The sequence below is a fragment of the Erithacus rubecula genome, assembly GCF_903797595.1.
Source record: "Erithacus rubecula genome assembly, chromosome: 28".
Taxonomy (NCBI): domain Eukaryota; kingdom Metazoa; phylum Chordata; class Aves; order Passeriformes; family Muscicapidae; genus Erithacus; species Erithacus rubecula.
Window position 1 is genome coordinate 3,730,403 of NC_136680.1, and position 17,505 is coordinate 3,747,907.

The 17,505-nt window shown below is 46.4% G+C and overlaps 1 protein-coding gene across 10 annotated transcripts in view; it reads right to left on the reverse strand.

The window, feature by feature from the left end:
- The window catches only part of DOT1L (DOT1 like histone lysine methyltransferase), a 71,526-nt gene that overhangs the window by 25,833 nt on the left and 28,188 nt on the right, over nt 1-17,505 (reverse strand). For all 10 annotated transcript variants that reach the window (XM_079328518.1, XM_079328519.1, XM_079328527.1 and 7 more), the window contains exons 7-12: nt 16,436-16,498; nt 8,785-8,840; nt 6,485-6,564; nt 4,879-4,947; nt 1,871-1,977; nt 298-339 (exon numbers count right to left, since the gene is read on the reverse strand). In XM_079328518.1, the coding sequence (XP_079184644.1) occupies nt 298-339; nt 1,871-1,977; nt 4,879-4,947; nt 6,485-6,564; nt 8,785-8,840; nt 16,436-16,498 (417 nt within the window). The remainder of the gene's footprint in view (nt 1-297; nt 340-1,870; nt 1,978-4,878; nt 4,948-6,484; nt 6,565-8,784; nt 8,841-16,435; nt 16,499-17,505) is intronic.

Consider the following 17,505-nt stretch of genomic DNA (forward strand, 5'->3'; position numbering starts at 1 on the left):
TCAAACCATCATTCCCTTCTTTAATTCCAGTTCTTTAATGAAGAAATAGCTCATTACAGACCTCCAGTGCAAGGTAAAAGCACCTTGGGGCTGCCCCATTAATTCTCTATTAGAAATCCCTTGGACATGATTGAATTAGTGCTTGATGGCATCTGAGACTTCCCTTCAATTAGCTCCATGTTCTTTGCCTACCAAGAAAATCTGATTTCCTATCAATTCTGTCCACCTGTGATTCAATTCCTCACAGTGGCTGCTCCCTTAGTTTGAGTTTTCTACAGAAAAATGATTGAAACTTACCCTGAGTTTTGGATTTTTGAGACTAGAAAAATAGTTTTCAAGCTGAAAATAGAAAAGAGAAGATAGTCATCCTCAAAGCCATGACAGATGAACACAGAAGAATAAAATATTAGCTTAAAACAAGTGCAGAACAGCAGAAATTCTGACTGCTCTGCTTCTGATAAGCTACATCAAGAACCATTTACATTTATTCTTTTCAGCCACCCAGCCTGTTGTGTAACAGGGCATAATCCAACCTCTACAAGGTTTTATCATCCCCACCACTGCCTGGCCTTGTTTTAAAGCTTTGTGTCACATATCTCCCCTCAGCAGAGACTGATTTTCAATGAAGTTATTTCCACTGAAGCTGTTGCAGCTCGTGCTCCACCATTTATCTGCACTCTGCTACATTCCTGAACAAAAGCTTTATTAGAGGAGAGCAGAGTAAGGAAAACAGCCTTACAATCACACTGCAAAAACCTTGGGGTGGGATAAATGATTTGCCCACAATTTTTTTCATTTCCACAGGGTTTGTTGGGTATTATGGTGGGTTTTTTTGGTTTTGGGGTTTTTTTTGGTTTTTTTTGTGGGGGGTTGGTGGGGTTTTGAGTTTTTTGTTTTGTTTTCTTTAATAAAAAAAAATACAAAACAGTGAATGATCACCATTGTTATGGAGCTTGGGCTGCTTTTACAGCAGCTGAGAATTTCAGTAAAATTGAGATTTACTGGTTGAATATGACTGAATGAAATGGTCTGCACCACAGAGGAATCAAAGCCCCACTGAACCTTTCCTCTGTGAGGGAATTAGAGCAGGAGATCTCAATTCTGAGGAGCTGCAGAAGGAATTTTATCAGTGAATCTCTGCAGCTTCACTAAATCAACACTGCCCTTAACCCCAGGTGTGAGGAACCTGGAGCAGCCAGAGGGGGTTTGCACATTCAGGTGTTTAAATCCACAAAAGTACATGAACATAAAGTCCCAATCAGAAGGATCTGGAACTGGGAAATTTTGCCCTGAAGCAGGGCAGAGGAAGTTTCTACACTCAGGTGTGTAAATCCACACAAAAGGACATGAACACAAATGCAAAAGGATCTGGAGTTGGGAAATTCTTCCCTGGAGCAGCCAGAAGGGGTTTCCACTCTCAGGTGTGTAAATCCACAAAGGAACACAAACAAAAGGATAAAGTAGGAGGATTTGGAGCTGGGCAGAGGGGGTTTGCACACTCAGGTGCGTAAATTCACAAAGGGACACAAACACCAGGGTAAAGCAGGAGAATCTGGAGCTGGGCAGAGGGAGTTTCCAGTCTTAGGTGTATAAATTCACAAAGGAACATGAACACAAATGCAATGCAGAAGGATCTGGAACTGAGCAGTGCTCCCCTGCTGCAGGACAGAGGGGGTTTGCACACTCAGGTGTATAAATTCACAAAGGGACACAAACACCAGGGTAAAGCAGGAGAATCTGGAGCTGGGCAGAGGGAGTTTCCAGTCTCAAGTGTGTAAATTCACAAAGGCACACAAACACCAGGGTAAAGCAGGAGGATCTGGAGCTGGGCAGAGGCTCCTGCCCCCATGGTGGCACCCCCAGTACTCACTATGGTCCTGTCAATGGTGTGCAGGTAGTAGGAGACTGGTTTCCCCGTCCAGGACACGGAGCCCTTCAGTGGTGACAGCTCCACAACCCTCATGATAGTGCCAATATCTGTGGGGGGAGAGGCAGGTTAGGGGAAAGCTCAGCTGAGACCAGCCAGGCACCAAGACACAGAAATCTGGTTTGCAGATCCTACAGGAAAACACTGCTGGGAGTTGGAAGGGAATTCTTTCCTCTCCTACGTGCACCCCACAGGAAGCAAACATGTGGGACAAGAACCTTGCAGGCAGCCAGGAGTGAGCTCCTCACTTCTGGCCAGCAGAACTGTGTCCCACACAGCTTTTCCAAGGAACACCACATGTGTGTGACAGCACTGAACTGAACAGTCCCAGAATGTCACCAGCCCAGCCCCTGGCAGCTGCAGCTGCCCCATATTTGGACTGGACACAAACATGTTTTGGGTTTGCTTTCTTGTCTAGATTTGTTTTGTTCTGCAGAATTAATAGTTATGGGATGTGCCTTTAGTATTCCAACAACCACTGAGTGAGTGGCAGGGCTGCAGGAGAAATTATGGCACGTTTCTAATTAAACACAAATAACCCAGAAGAGGCCAAAAGCAAGGTTTGGGATTCAGCAACCTCAACCACTATTTTAACCACATTTTAATACTTGTTTTCATTTGTCCCAACTCTTTCCACATTTCCACTTCTTCCTACAGATGGAACTGCTAAGGACAAAAGTGGTATTGAGGGAACTGGTGCCTCCTTCTTAAAGCTTGATCTTTTCCAGTGTTTTCTATAAATTATTTAAATGTTCATACTCGAGATTGGAGAATTTGATAGACAGGTGAGACATGACTCAAATCATGCTCAGGCACCAAAGAAAGGCCTTGATGAATAAAAGTATTATGGAAAACCTTGTGGGGCAGCACAAAGGCAGAGCAGTGCCATTCCCTGTTCCCTGTACAGGACACTGGCCATGGCATTTCCCTGCAAGTGTCACCTGGAACAAGAATTTTTTTTTCATGGTTTTTTATCTGAATCCCTGGAAGTTTTCTGCTGGTGGAAGCTGTTGGTTCTCCTCTTGCTAAGCTTCTCACTCATCCAAACCCCAATTAATCATCTCAATATAATTTTAACATCAGCATTTCTATTCAGCATTATATAACAGCTGAGATCTGAAACTTCAGCATTCTAGAAAACATTCCCAATGAATCCAGAGCTGGAATGGGATGAAGATCTGGCTCCACTGGCAGCTGTAGCCAGGGCTGTTCTGAGGAGCAAGAGCAGCTCAGTGTCCCAAATGCAGCAGGGAGAGAAGGAAATGGGAAGAATCCAGGAAAGAAAAGGTTTGTGAGGCCAAAGCCCTGTGTTTTAGTGGGCAGGTCTAACTGAAACCTCTCCAAGTGCATTCTTGGATTTCCTCAAGCTCTGGTGGGCTCTGCAAGAGGGGCCCAAGCTGCACTCAGGCTCTCTTTGCCTCATCAGCAAACTGAGAGCCTGATCCCAGCTCCCTTGAGGCTTGAGGAGTTCCAGGAGCACCATTACACTGTTTTTCCTCTTTTATTTTCAAGTCCATGTCTCCAAAATATTGGCAGTCCAGCACTCAAGGGTCAATAAGGTTCCAAACCACCAGAGGCCCCAAAATAGAATTTCAAACAGGGAAGAAAAGTACAGGTTTGGGTGCCTGATGTGTGGGACATCCACAAAAATTCCAGCTTAAAAATAACTCCCAAAGGCAAAATTTGCTTCATGGCAGTCCAAAAATTACTATTCTGCAAAAGCAGTTTAGTCCAAAATTAGACAGCACAGCTTGAGATTTGGAACTCAGTGAGTTGCTCCCCACGTTTGCACAGGGAGGGAATGAGGGGGATTTGATTTAGAGAAAATTTAGCACTGGAAACAGCAAATGCATGTAAAGCCCAGCCTGGACTGCTCTTTTTCTTGAGAAATTTTACAGAATAACCTGAACTGGAAGACACCCACAAAGAATGTCAGTCCAACTTCTGCACCCAGCTTCAACCATGAAAGTCTGAAAAAAGGTCAAAAGCACAACCAAGCACATGGAATGTGCCAAAACCTCCTTAAAGTGCAGCTCACATCCCTGCAAAGGACAACACTGCCAAACATCAGCCCTGGTGTGCTCAGAGCAGAAGGAAAACACGACCCTGTCCTGGCAAGAAACCAGTCCCAGGGCCTGGGTGTGTCTGGGAGAGGTTTGTTTGCTCAATGCACAGCACAGGAGATGTTCAAAGCTGAACATTTCACTGAATCCTGGGATGGTTTGGGTTGGGAGAGACTTTAAAGCTCATCCAGTGTCACCCCTGCCATGGCAGGGACACCCCCCACTGTCCCAGGCTGCTCCAGCCCCAATGTCCAGCCTGGCCTGGGACACTGCCAGGGATCCAGGGGCAGCCACAGCTGCTCTGGGCACCCTGTGCCAGGGCTCCCCACCCTCCCAGGGAACAATTCCTGCCCAATATCCCATCCAGCCCTGCCCTCTGCCACTGGCAGCCATTCCCTGTGTCCTGTCCCTCCATCCCTTGTCCCCAGTCCCTCTCCAGCTCTCCTGGAGCCCCTTTAGGCCCTGCCAGGGGCTCTGAGCTCTCCCTGGAGCCTTCTCCTCTCCAGGTGAGCACCCCCAGCTCTCCCAGCCTGGCTCCAACACCTCTGAGCCTCAGGAATCCCAGCTGGTGGGATTTACCTGCCTGGATTTAGGGTGTAAGGAAATCAATCACTCTTGAACTCCTGATGTCTTCAGCTCTAAAATTGCCCAGCCAGGGACGCATTGATGGAACCAACAGACAAGCACAGCAGCACAAACCCCATAAAAAGTGCCTGCTCTTCTCTTGGGTGGGGTTTTTAAATTGATTTTAAGTACCTGTCACTTGGTGTTCCCTAATAATCCAACAGCATTTTCAACTTAAGCAACTCTGAACAGCAGTAACCCCCCAGACATTTTCAGATAATGAATATCCACCACTGTAATGAACAATAAAAAAAACAATCATACCACTCAAGTTTCGACTGTTAATTCTAAAATTTAGAGGTGCAAAAGGTTTTGAGGACACAATTCTCCCACCTGGAAAAAGAAGAAAAAAAAAAAAAAAAAAGCACAGTCAGCTCCATTATTTGTTCTAGAAGTAACTACTTATTAAATATAATCCAGTACAGAGCCCTAAAGAGAAGACCTATAAAACTGCCCCTTGTATAGCATTAAAAAAGAAAGAAATTCCTTAATTCTCATTCTGACAGCCCCAAGAAAGCCAATCTATGATTCCTGCCAGGTGACACCTCAAGGATTCCTTTAAAATGACACATTTGAAACACTTGAGAAAAAAAAAAAAGCATGTTAATTCTCAGTGGCAATCTAAAGAAATTTCAATTATCTCCTTCCTACTTGGGATCTTTTATACACAAGCCCCCAAAGCCCTTTTATTTAGAGGCCACTAATCTCCATTTCATGGGTATTTGGGGTCATTCAGCAGAGCCTGAAGCACAGTCTGGGAAGAGAAATCAGGTCTCATCATTGTAAAAGCATCCCCACCTTCTCACTACTCTCAAGCCACCATTAAACAAGTTTGAAAATTAAAAAAAAAAAATAATCCAGTTAAATTAAGGAAAACAGCTTAAATGTTGGGGTTTTATGGTTTGCAACAGAGCCCAAAAGTCACATTAGTTATTTCAGCACAAAGCTGTGCCATGGGAAGTCACAGCTGCTTTGTTCACACCACACATTCTTCTTTTCAGAAATTGTTATTTCTGTCATTTCTGCCACAACCAAGTAAAACTGTTACTTATCCCAGTGGCTGAGAGCAAAGAAAAGGCACCCAGGGCAAGGGAGAGACCATGATGGGGTCAGTGGGTGTCCCCAGTGTGGCTTCTCAGGAGCATCCAGTGCCAGTGTCCCTGTTTTTATGGAATTGTGGAACCATTCAAGTTGGAAAAGACCTTTAAGATCAAGTCCAACCATCAACCAGCAGCCCCACCACGCTCACCACTAAACCCTGTCCCCCAGTGCCACCTCCCACAGGCCTGGAGCCCTTCCAGGGATGGGGACTCCAGCATTGCAGCACTCAGGAATGAACACCCAGCCCTGCATGAGACAGCTCTGAACAGGAGAGGCCAGGAAGTGAATTCTGCGTGGAATTACAGGCTGGCCTCCCAAAGCTGTGCCTCTGCAGTCATGAACCATGGCATGGTTTGGAAAGACTTTAAAGCTCACCCAGTGCCACCCTCTGCCATGGGCAGGGACACCTCCCACTGTCCCAGGGTGCTTCAGGCATTGCCCAGCCTGGCCTGGGACACTCCCAGGGGTCCAGGAATTTTGGCCTTGGCTGTTGGGTGTTTTGTGGGCTCCCAAATGAGACAGGACAGACCAGCAGCTCCTCCCACCCCAATCCTGCTCCCAGCAGGGATGCTCCAAGGAGCCAGGCAGACACTAAGGGGGGAAGCAGGAACCCCACTGTGTGCAGACACTTGGCCCCAAGGCACAGAATAAACAGAACAAACAGAACAAACCCCAGGGTTTGTTCTTTGCCAGCTGGAACTGAGCCCCCCTCCCCCCCAGCTCCCCAGGAACCAGGAAACAAGTGAGAAGCATTTCCAGTGTCATTTACCTTCCTTCATGTTTGCAAAGCGCTCCTTCAGCTGATGATCCACCTCAGGCCCAAAGGCAAAGTTATTCACAAAAATAACACTGCAAAGCAAGGATCCAGTTAGAGACCAGGGCCAGCAACACCCCACAGGGACCCCCAGCACACCACAGCCACTTGGAGCCTTCCCAGCCACTCCTGCCAGGACAAACCTGCTTGTCCCCAACTCACTGCTTGGTGGGGACTCCAAATATCACAGCAAAATATCAAAATGTATTTTAGGATCATAAAATGGTTTGGGTTGGGAGGAAGATTAAAGCTCATCCAGTGTAACTGTCCCATGGCAGGGACACCTTCCACTGTCCCAGGCTGCTCCCAGCCCCAGTGTCCAACATGGGACACTGCCAGGGATCCAGGGGCAGCCACAGCTGCTCTGGGAAATCTGTTTTTCTTCCAGCTCCAAATTCCCAGTAAAGCCAGGAGACAGTGACATCTTAGCACATTTTCCCTGTTCTAAACCCAGCACTTCAGCCCTACTCACAACAGAGGAGCTGCATCTTTCTTTCTGGGTTAGGAATTTCAATGAGGGGAGGGGGGTGTTCCTGGAAAAAAATAATCATATGGAAACAAGGAAATCTGCACAGAGGTAGAATCCCACAAATGATAAAAGGGCTTGAGAAAGAAACAAAACAGATGAAAAGAGAAACACTCCTTTAGTTTTAAGCTGTAATCAGCCTGGTCTAATTGTCTCTGGTGCCCATTTACTACAAGGACACTGAGTTTAAGAGCAGCAGTCCAAGCTATTAAAAACCTCAAATGAAAAAAAATGTTTATGCACCAAGGGGAAAAAAAAGAGTTATTCTTGCTATGCCTTGCTCTTGGAAATTTGGGAAACCCTGCCTGGCAAGTAAAGCTAGCAGGGGTTTCTTCCTCCTCCTTCTCGTGTGCCAAGAAAAAGGCCTTGCAAAAGAGCCAAACATATTAATGGGACTAGAAAACATCCAGGAGAGGAAGGGGAAAGCCAGAGGCTGCAGATGTGTGTTTTTATAGTGCTCACTCTGGCACAGGAACCCTGAATCCCCCCTGGGCTCAGCCCTCGTTCCAGGAGGTTTTGCCAAGCCACAGGCACAGGAATCCCCTGGAAAAAACACACAGGGAGCCATGTCCTGGTACCAGCCCATCCCTGAAGTGTCCAAGGCCAGACTGAACAGGGCCTGAGACACAGGAAGGTGTCCTGCCCATGAGAGGAGGCACTGGATGAAATTTAAGATCCCTTCCAACCCAAACCATTCCAGAATTCCCCAATCCTGCACCAGAGCAAGCTGGAGCAGCACTGAGACACACAGTGAGTGCCATGCCACACAAACCAAACATCTCCCAGCACTTCTGGGTGCACTCAGAGCTCCTGCAGCCAAAAATTTCTCTAAAAAATTTAAATTAATTCCGAGGAAAGTTGCCTGGGCAGCAGAGGATTGTGCACTTGGAATAACAAGCAACAAAGCCAAACCCAAGTGTGCTGCAAGGCTGGGACCAGTCTGTCCACAAATTAAAAGGCACCTCCAGAAGAAAGTGAGGGACAGAATCCTGCAGGAGTCACCAGCCTGGCAGACGCCTCCTCCAGGCTCTGCAAACCAGAGCTTTGGGAGCAATCCAGAAATTGCCACAACTCTGAAGGCTTTCAGAGCTCTCTTTGACAACTGCCTTCCATTCCCCCACATAACAGGGTGGCCCAGAAGGTCATATAAAAATAAAGAAGGTTTTTTTCTACCCATAAAGCTGAAAGAATGCAAAGCTTTAAAAATACAGATGACTTTTATTGCTTCTAACAAATTTACTCCCTTTCTGCTCCTTCAGAAAGGAACCCAACCCTCTGGTGAAGTTCTCCACAAAAATAAATCTTCAAGACAATTAGTTTAAATGAACTTTCTATTTAAGTTGAAATAAACTCACTTGGGTCTTTTCCTTTTTATTAGAAAGTGAGCCTGTGTGCCTCAATAGCCAAAAGAATGAGTGTTTTGCCAGAATCCCTGACATGAACTACAGGGATATGTAAAACAAATGAAGATTTGTGCTTCTCTTATAACCAGAATTTATCTTGGATACACCCTTGTATGGAATATCATGGAATATCATGGGACATGCACTCAAAGCCATTCTTCTAGTCAGTAAACAGGATCTAAAGAGGCCTGCGTAAGAGTTGGCAGACAGACTTTGGGTATTTGCTATGGAAATTCTATATAAAAAGCTGGCCAGCCTCCCAATTTCCATTATACAAACTCCCAAATATCCAGCTCAGAAAGTAATATTCAATTGCTGTACAGTACCTTGTGTTTGCAATCCTCTCTCTCCATTCTTCTGAGAGGAAGTCACCTCTTTCCAGCTTAAAACAAGACAAAGAACACAGAAATACAGAGGGGTTAACAAGGTTTCCTCCTGCTCCCTTTTGAGGGGGACAAAGGCTGCACCAGCCCCCTGATCCCACAGCAACCAGGGACAAATGAAACCCTTTGGAAAGCCAGAGGAGGAGCAGGCACAGCTGACCCTGCTCATTCCTCACAGCCCAGAGGTTTCTCCCTCCCTGGGCAAGAACAGGGAAGGGGCTCTGGCTGCTCCATGGAGAAGCCACAAGTGCTGGCACTCCCTGCAAGACTGAGCAGAAATTCCTCCTGAAGGAGGATGTCCCCTGAGCAGAGGGAGCTGAGCATGGACTGGGATCAGCTCCTGTGGGAGCCCTGGCTCCCCATGCAGGCTCCTGCTGGGCTGCACAAACAAGAATCTGATTTTTGTGGTGATAAATATAAACCCTGAGCACTTTGAACACTTTCAAGGTGGAAATGAAGCAACATAAAGGTCTTGTTAGAAAATAAACACAATTATGGCTTCAGTGGCTTGTGAAGCACCTTTGTGATGACACCACATCAAGTCCCAGCTGAACACAGAGCTCTTGCACACACTGATGTTTTCTCAGTTGTGTTTTGGAATCAGAGAGGAGCCCATGGGCCACATTCTTCTGCTGTGCCACAAGTCAGGCAGGAGGAGGGTTGGGGGAGGAAGATAGGAGGAGAGAATAAATAAGGTGCAACTCTATAATTAATGCTGATGACACCCTTTGAAGATGATGGTTTGTGCCAGAACCTCAGGAACATCAAAGCCACAGCAGTGACTGCTGAGGATCCCTTTGCTGCACTCATTTCTCTGGATAGGAAGGAGTGAGGATTTCACATGGCAGCACTAATTCTCCTTAGTGACAACTCCCAAGTGCCAGCACTGCACTGGAACAACTTCCATCCCCAGGGCTGCCCCAGCCTGGGAACACCCAGGGACACAGAGGGGTGACAAACCTGCCTGAGCCACTCTGAAGGACAAAGCCACAGGTGCCAACAGGAATGGGGCTGAATCCAGGAGGAAAGGAAATGGAAATCCACCAAAATGTCCTGCTGCTACACAAGAGGGCTGAGAAAAGTGGACATTCAGGGTTCTCAGGCAAGAGATCAAGAACTTTGTCAAGAGCTTTAAGTGCTAGAAGCTGAACAGAGCAGGTAAGATTAGCTGAGGTTATTCAGAAATACCTGTTCCACCAGCTGGGCTGAAATCAGACTTAAACCAGAGTTACTACCTGTGATCTCCCATCTGTTGGGAGGGGAAGCACCTTTGACATCCCTGCTGTAATAAAAACAAAGGATAAGCTGGAAGCTGAACTCAAAGATGCAACCCACGGATATCTTGCTGGGTACTGTCAGTATCCAGAGACTTAACATCAAAAAAGTTATAAAAAGTTTTTCTCATCTCATATAAGGAAAGATTTTTTTCTGAATGTCTATATGTAGACACTCTAAATTGATTTTAAGTGATAATTTTGTCTCAGCCTTATCTATTCTTGTAGTGAACAGCTCCAGGGTTGAGTAACCAAGACAAAGTCAAAGAAAATCCACATGACAGGCAATTGTTTATTTCACAACAATTTTTGCAAGTCAGCTTCTCCATGGCATCCTCCACACCACCAGTTTCTAAAGTCTCCACAGGGTTTTCCTACACTAACAGGGAAAGAAAAACATTGGGAAAACCAGGAACCACAAACACCACAGTGTGCAAGAGAACAGAGAACCAGAGTAACATGAAACAATTTTGAAATGCTAAACTTCATATAAAGGTCCTGAAATCCAACCTAAGTGGCTGTTAGACCTCACTTGGGTCCAATTTCACTGTATGTTTGCTCTGTCCATGTGGTTACAACCAAAATCTCCAGGTTTTAACCTGATATCACCCATGGAAGATGAACACTTTGCAAGCCAGAGCCATTTAACAATTCAAATGAACCACAGCCCAGCTTAAACACATCTATTTTTGTGTGGCACTGCTTCCTCAGCTCATGCTTGGCCAAGAGTCAAGGGAAAACTTCACCAGGAAAAACACTGGAGTACAGAAATAATCAGATTATCAACTGTGGCTGGGAGAAAATGGTTCATTTTTTCCTCTGGAAGCAAGGCAGGGATTTCTGGATGCTCTCCTCTAACTGAGCCCTGCCAGCAGCTCCTTACCCACAGTGCTGGGATAGTGATCAATAAATGATGCCCTAAAAGAAGGAAAGAAGCTCTTTATCCATCAACTGACACAGAGAATCTAAAAAAAAAAAATCCCCCCAAAATCCCACTCAGCTGAGTGGTTTGCAGTTCATTCTGAGAGTGAAATAAGAAGTGGAAGTTCTGATGGATGCCTGCCCCAGGGCAGCAGCACTGCTCCATGCTGGTCATTCAGGGACACCGGGACACATCCACAGGGCCACACTCAATCTCTTCCTCCAGTGTCCCCTCCCTCATCCTGCTCCTCCTCTCTCTCAGAAACCTAATCTCCTTAGTGAATAATGAATGGAAGGGACCATCTGTAACACAGATATTTTCATCTGATTAGACAATGCAGGAGATGCTTTATCTAACAGGATAATTGGCTCAGCAAAATCGCCTCCAGAGCTGCTGCCTGCATTGCTTCTAAATTTAGAAGGCAGACCAGGTTTTTATTCAGGTTTTTCAAACAGACACTGCAGGAATACACTCAGCAGAATCTGATTCCTGTAATTCTTCCTGCTACTGGATGGAAAGCAGCAGGTCCCAGCCTGGGGGAGGCAGCCAGAGGTGCATGGAGGGTGTGAGTCCATCAGGGAGCAGAGCAGGGATTTGGGAAGGTCAAGCCCTGTGCTGAGGAGGAGAGCTGGATCCTCACCCCAGTGCTGGACAGGAGGCTCTCTGCTAACTCCACAGAGCCATAAATTCACAGGCAGGATGCCTCATTCCAGCCACCCCCATGCAAACACTTGGCTCCCAAAAACCAGCATTTCTGCCTGCAAAAGTACACATGGCTATTTTTAGCTCCCTGTTCTTTTCAAAAATAACCAGAGGCACGAATCCAAACCTCCAAAGTGTGGCATGGTTTCAAAGCCACAGGGGATGTTTGGAGGGTTTTTCAAATGGCAGAACAGAAAATTTCCTGCTGAAGTGGGGCAGTGAAAATACAGGGGGGCAAACAAACAGCTGGGGGCAAACAGCTGCTGGCTCCTCCTTCCCTGAGAGCACTCCTGGAAAGGAAGCTCTGAGGTACAGGTGATGTCAGGCACCATCACAAACCAGCTCCTGGACACTGGAACTCCCACACAATTCCCTGCTCTGCTCAGAATAGGAAAAGAAAGGCACCCTAAACTTCGGGAGAGACCTTGCACTGATCCATGCCCAAAACTCAGCCCTGAAGCACCTCCAGCCACCAGAAGCTCCTGGGGTTTCCTGGAAGTGTCCATGCAGCCCAAATCCCACCTTTAGGAATGCTGACCTGCTCTTGGTTTGATACTCATTGCCACCTCCTGCTAAAAGAGGCTTTTCTGGAGAGCAGGGCAGGAATTCTGTTATAACAACCCTGAGTAAATAAACACAAAACTAATCCTGGTTCTCAGCAGAGTCCAACGTGGGACTGCACCTACTGCCAACTGCCCTGAGCTCAGCCTGGAATCCTTCAAGTTGTGCTTATTTTGTCTCCAACATTTGGAATTTTGGGACTTCACAAAGCATTTTGCAGGGACAAAGCTTCCAGAAAGATAAAGATGCCTGGATTTCCATCCCACATCTTCCTGTGTCCTCCAGGTACATCATGAGCAAGTCTGCTCTGTGTTTTCCTCTCTAAGGAAAAGGGAACAACAGGTCACAGGCACTGAGAACTCAACAAAACCCAAAAAAATACTGAGAACTTTCTCCAAGGAGAGCCCAGGAAGAGAAGCACTTTGTGCTGTTCAACAATCTCAGCCTCCTGCCCCAGATACCTGAGATGGCTCCAATTCTGAGGCCACATGAGGATATTTACAGTCAGAAACCATGAAAACCCATCTGCCTCTTAATTGCCATGCAGGGTTTTTAATTTGATGGCTGCACATATGCAGGAATCCCCCAAGAAAGACTCTCTAATTAGCCAGGCCTAATGGCCTTCCCAAAATCTCCTGCTTCCTCCAGACAAGTTTACTTGAAAAGAGTGGGGTAAAGTTAATCTTGGAAACTTCTCAGTTCCATGGGAAGAGAAAGGAGCAGGTAACAGGAGCTGGAACAAAGGGATGTGTTGGAAATGGGACATTCTAGTCCAAAACGCTGAAGGGAGATGATGATGATGAAAAGCTCTAGAGGAAGAAGATCCTTCCTTTGGAATGCAGGAGAGAAGAGCAGCAAAGAATCTGATTTTCACTAAATGAGCAGGAATTGCACATTCCCAAGCAGAACAGAGGATGTAAAAATTCATTTAAGAGGACTATGAATGACCAACAACACCTGGAGATCAGGAGCCCCCCAAGGCAATGCACAAGCAGCAAATTCCTCCCCCTCCTCTCATGCCCCACAGGGACCTTCCCCCTCTCCAGCTGCAGGGAGGATCCAGCTGTGGCTCTGCAGCCTTGGGCATCCAACACCCCCAGGACACTTTGCCACCTGCAGCTGGGGAAGTTTATTGTGCTTTTATCACCAAGTGACTACAGAACAACTGAGGTTGCAATTTTGTGAGGAACCACTGCTAAAAAGGGATTTTTTTTAATATAATTGAGGACAAAATAGGGTGGAAATACACCTGGACAATCAGGATTTATTTTAAATGTTGGCACTAGGCCTTGCTCTCCAGAATTCCTGTCCAGTAACAAGAACAATCCAATGGGGAAGGCCAGGAGGTGAATTTGAAGTCTGCAGAACAATTTGATGAGGTAACAGTGACTCCCTTCTGTCCAAGGGTTCTCAAACACAAGTTTATTGTTTGGAGAGTTTTGGAGATCCTGGGGTTTTGTTTGTTTACATTCTTAGCAACTTTCCTTCAATGGTAATCTGAAAAAATCCTATTGGGAGGATTTGGGCAGGTTACAAAAACATCAAGAGGTTCTGAGTTCCCTGGACTGCCAAAGGCAGAAAGGACAGAAAATATTTCTCAGGAAGATTCTACCAGGTGGGAAGGCTGGAGACAGTGAAAAGCTACAGAGACAATAATTTCCCAAGTAAGAAGGAACTGTTGAGATGCACAAAGCCAAACAAGCATGGAACACACTGCTAAAGTCAACTTTTCAGCAGATCTCTTTTCAGGGAGAACCCAAAATCCATTTGAATTGGAAATCTCTGTCTGTACTGGAATCTTGGCTATTAAAGAAACCCCAAAACCCAGCACAACCCTGCAGGCCCAGCTCCAGGATTTACTCTGCCTTATGCACCAGTTTTTACTTTTACAGCAAGACAGAACCAGCATCTACAAAGTTCAGCCAGAGCTGCAGGTAGGATCTGAGATTCTTCCCACCCAACTCTTGCCAAGCCCTCCCCTCCTCCAGCACTTGATTCTTCTCAAACACTGATTTTTCATATGACTGTCTGTAATACTGGAGTGCAATTCATGAGTTGAGCTCTGCAGATGACAGATTATTTCAATTTGTGCTTATTTTGTCTCCAACATTTGGAATTTTGGGACTTCACAAAGCATTTTGCAGGGACAAAGCTGTTTTCCAGAAAGACAAAGATGCTGGGCTTTCAATTCCACATCTTCCTATGTCCTCCAGCTGCATCATGAGCAAGTTTGCTGTGTGTTGAGCAGTCACCTACAGCAGATGCTGCTAAGGAGTTCCTAAAGAAAATGAACTGCCTGGCCAAAGTCTGTTTGATGAAAAAAAGCTAAATAAAATCTGCCCTGTGTGCCTACTCAAAAGCCCAAAATCTGTGTTCAAGCATCACTCCAAGGTTACAGAAAACCAACTTTCCTTCAGACAAGAAGTGCTGCAAGTTTTTAACTCTACCCCAAAAAAACCCAGATTGCATATTCAGGGAAATTTTACTCTAAACACTGCAGAAAACAGAGTTATAAAAGCCAAAGAACCTGGCAAAAATAAATAGCTTTGTTTCAATATAGCACCAGACTCTGTCACTTGGAATCTCAATATGGAAATGCTGCCTAAGGCAAGCAATATGCTTCCAATATTTTAGTCCAAGTTCCTTTCCTATTCCTTAAATTACCCAGCTCAGAAGCAGAGCATCCTCAGGAACAACTCCTTTCATGTCATGCCAGCTGGGTGACACAATGGAAAAATGCCATATGGCCACTTCAGGAAAAGTAAAGCATTCCCAGTGCTTCCACAGCAGGAAGGAATTATCACCCCTGCTGCAGACCAGTCCCCCAGCATCCCCTGGAAGGGAATCCCTCTGTCCAGGACAGGAATTCCAGAGGGAAGGGCCAGGGGCAGGTGGGACCATCCCCCTCCCAGCCTGCTGCCCAAAGGGAGATCTGGAGCAGCTTCACTGCAGGGTGAGGGCACCCAGGGCCCAGCAGACAGAAAACTGGGAAGTAAAGGCTGCTCAGCTCCAAGGTGCCACTGATGGCACAGTGCTGGGATGCTGAAGCCACTGGATCACACCATGCCAGGGACATGGCAGGGCTGGCTCTGCACACAAGGGAAGGGAAGGAGCAGCTCCCCTGTCCTTGCTCACACCTGGATGCAGGAATTGCAACCTCTGAGCAGTGATTCAGCTTCCCTGGGGTATTTGGGAATATTCCTGATCCACTCAGCCTGACCCTGACCACAGCAAAGTGGCAGAAGCAGAAAGAGATGTGTTTTCAAAACTCCCAATGGGTTCCTATTGTACAGCCATTTCCTGGCTGGAAAGTGATTAAGCAGAAAGCAGATTTTCTTAATGACAATTACAAAGGGGAAGAAAGGGAAAAGGGAAGGAATGGAACAAGACAGTGCATGGATTTGCACATCTCACACCATCCTTAGAGTGCAAAACATCCTTAGAGATAAATAAACATCAGGAGGAAGATAAAGGAATACCAACACAACCCTTGCCACAGGCAGGAAGATCCCCCATGGTGACCCATTTACTCCTCCTGCTCCAGTTCCACACTCAGAGCATCCAATTCCAAATCCTTCCAAACCAGAACTAATCTCCCACCACCCTCCCCTGAGAACCATTCAGCCTGTTAAATGTTCCTGGAGCTTCCTGCTCCAATCTCCATTCATCCAGAACCTCCCCATACCTTCCAGAACTGGGCCCAGGTGGCCACACCTTCCCCTGCCTGCAGAAGCAAAGCTTCAGCTTTTATTTCCAGCAGGAGAGTTCAAACCCCAAGGAGGAGCTGCCATACCTGGCAAAAACCCCAATCCACAGAGAGAGGGAGGAAAAAAGGGAAAGGGGATTTAACACAAACAGAAGACTCATGGCAGCCCCAGTCAGAACAACATTTTAGAAGAATAAATTTTCCAATAGTTTTTGAGAAGACCTGGAAGTGCTCCCAATAACACCATGCCCCACATCAGACAAAACAAAGAGAGGTCTGGGAGGATATATTAGAAACACCAGCCCAGGATCAAGATAAGAGCCAGGAAGCAGCTGTGGCTCAACTGCTGGTGGCTGAGGAAAGGCTGGAGGGGACTTGACAAACTCTGCAAGGGAGTGTGGACCCAATCTGCAGCTGAGTTTCACTCACTGTGTACTCTGCATGTTTCTTCCCATACCACTTCATCCATTTTCTGAACTCTCTGTCCATCGTCTGCAAGAGGGAGGAAAACCAAAACCAGCAATTAGGACATCTCATATTTCCAGTTCCATCAAAGCAAAGGAGACACAGCTCTGAAGCATTCACTGACTCCCAAGAACTCTGTCTGGTTGGAGGTATTTTGCCATGAACATTCCAAGGACAGGCAGACACAGAGCTCCTGCTCTTTAATTTCCTTAAAAAACAAAGCCTCACTTCCTTAGGGCCAAGGCAAAGTTGGCAACTTCACCCTCCCCTTCCCATGGAAGCTCCATCCTCTAAGAACAGCCCTTACACTGCTCAGCACCAAAAACAGCCCAGCCTTAAATTGTGGTGCATAATCCCACAAGGGTGGGATTAGGGGGTGCAGCCCAGCAAAGCCAGGTCTGCTGGGGTCACTGAGGAGGCAGGTAAAGCATCCCAGGGGGAGAATCTGCTTCCAACTGGGAGTGGCTCAAACTGCACCCAAACACACCAGGGCTGCAGAGCAGGGAGGGCTCTGCTGTGTCCCATTGTCCAGAGAAGAGAAAAAGGCAGAAAATCCTATATCCAGACAGCTCAGTGTCCCACACATCCCATCACCACCTTTCCAGCAGCCTGGCCCCAGCTGATCTTTAGGATTTGGCCCAAATTTGGAGGTGAGTCTCCCTCCCTGGAGACATTCCAAACCCATCTGGACACATTCCTGTTCTGCCTGCTCCAGGTGACCCTGCCAGAGGTCCCTTCCAACACCAACCATTCTGTGATTCTGTGTGAGAAGCCCAGCAGAAATTCTGATCCCACTGACAATTTAAGCTGATGGTTGTTGATCAGCTGCTCCATCAGCAGCTCAATAAAACTCTGTGTGTGACAGGCACGTTTTATGCTCAAAAACACTCCAAAGCTGAGCAGAATAACTCAAAAATCCTCAGCATTTTCAGGTATGAATTTACATTTTAATTTATTAGGATAACTTAACTAAATCAAATCTGTAATGTTCTTCCTCTTTAGGTGAAGCTTTTCAAATCACATTGTCCATTATC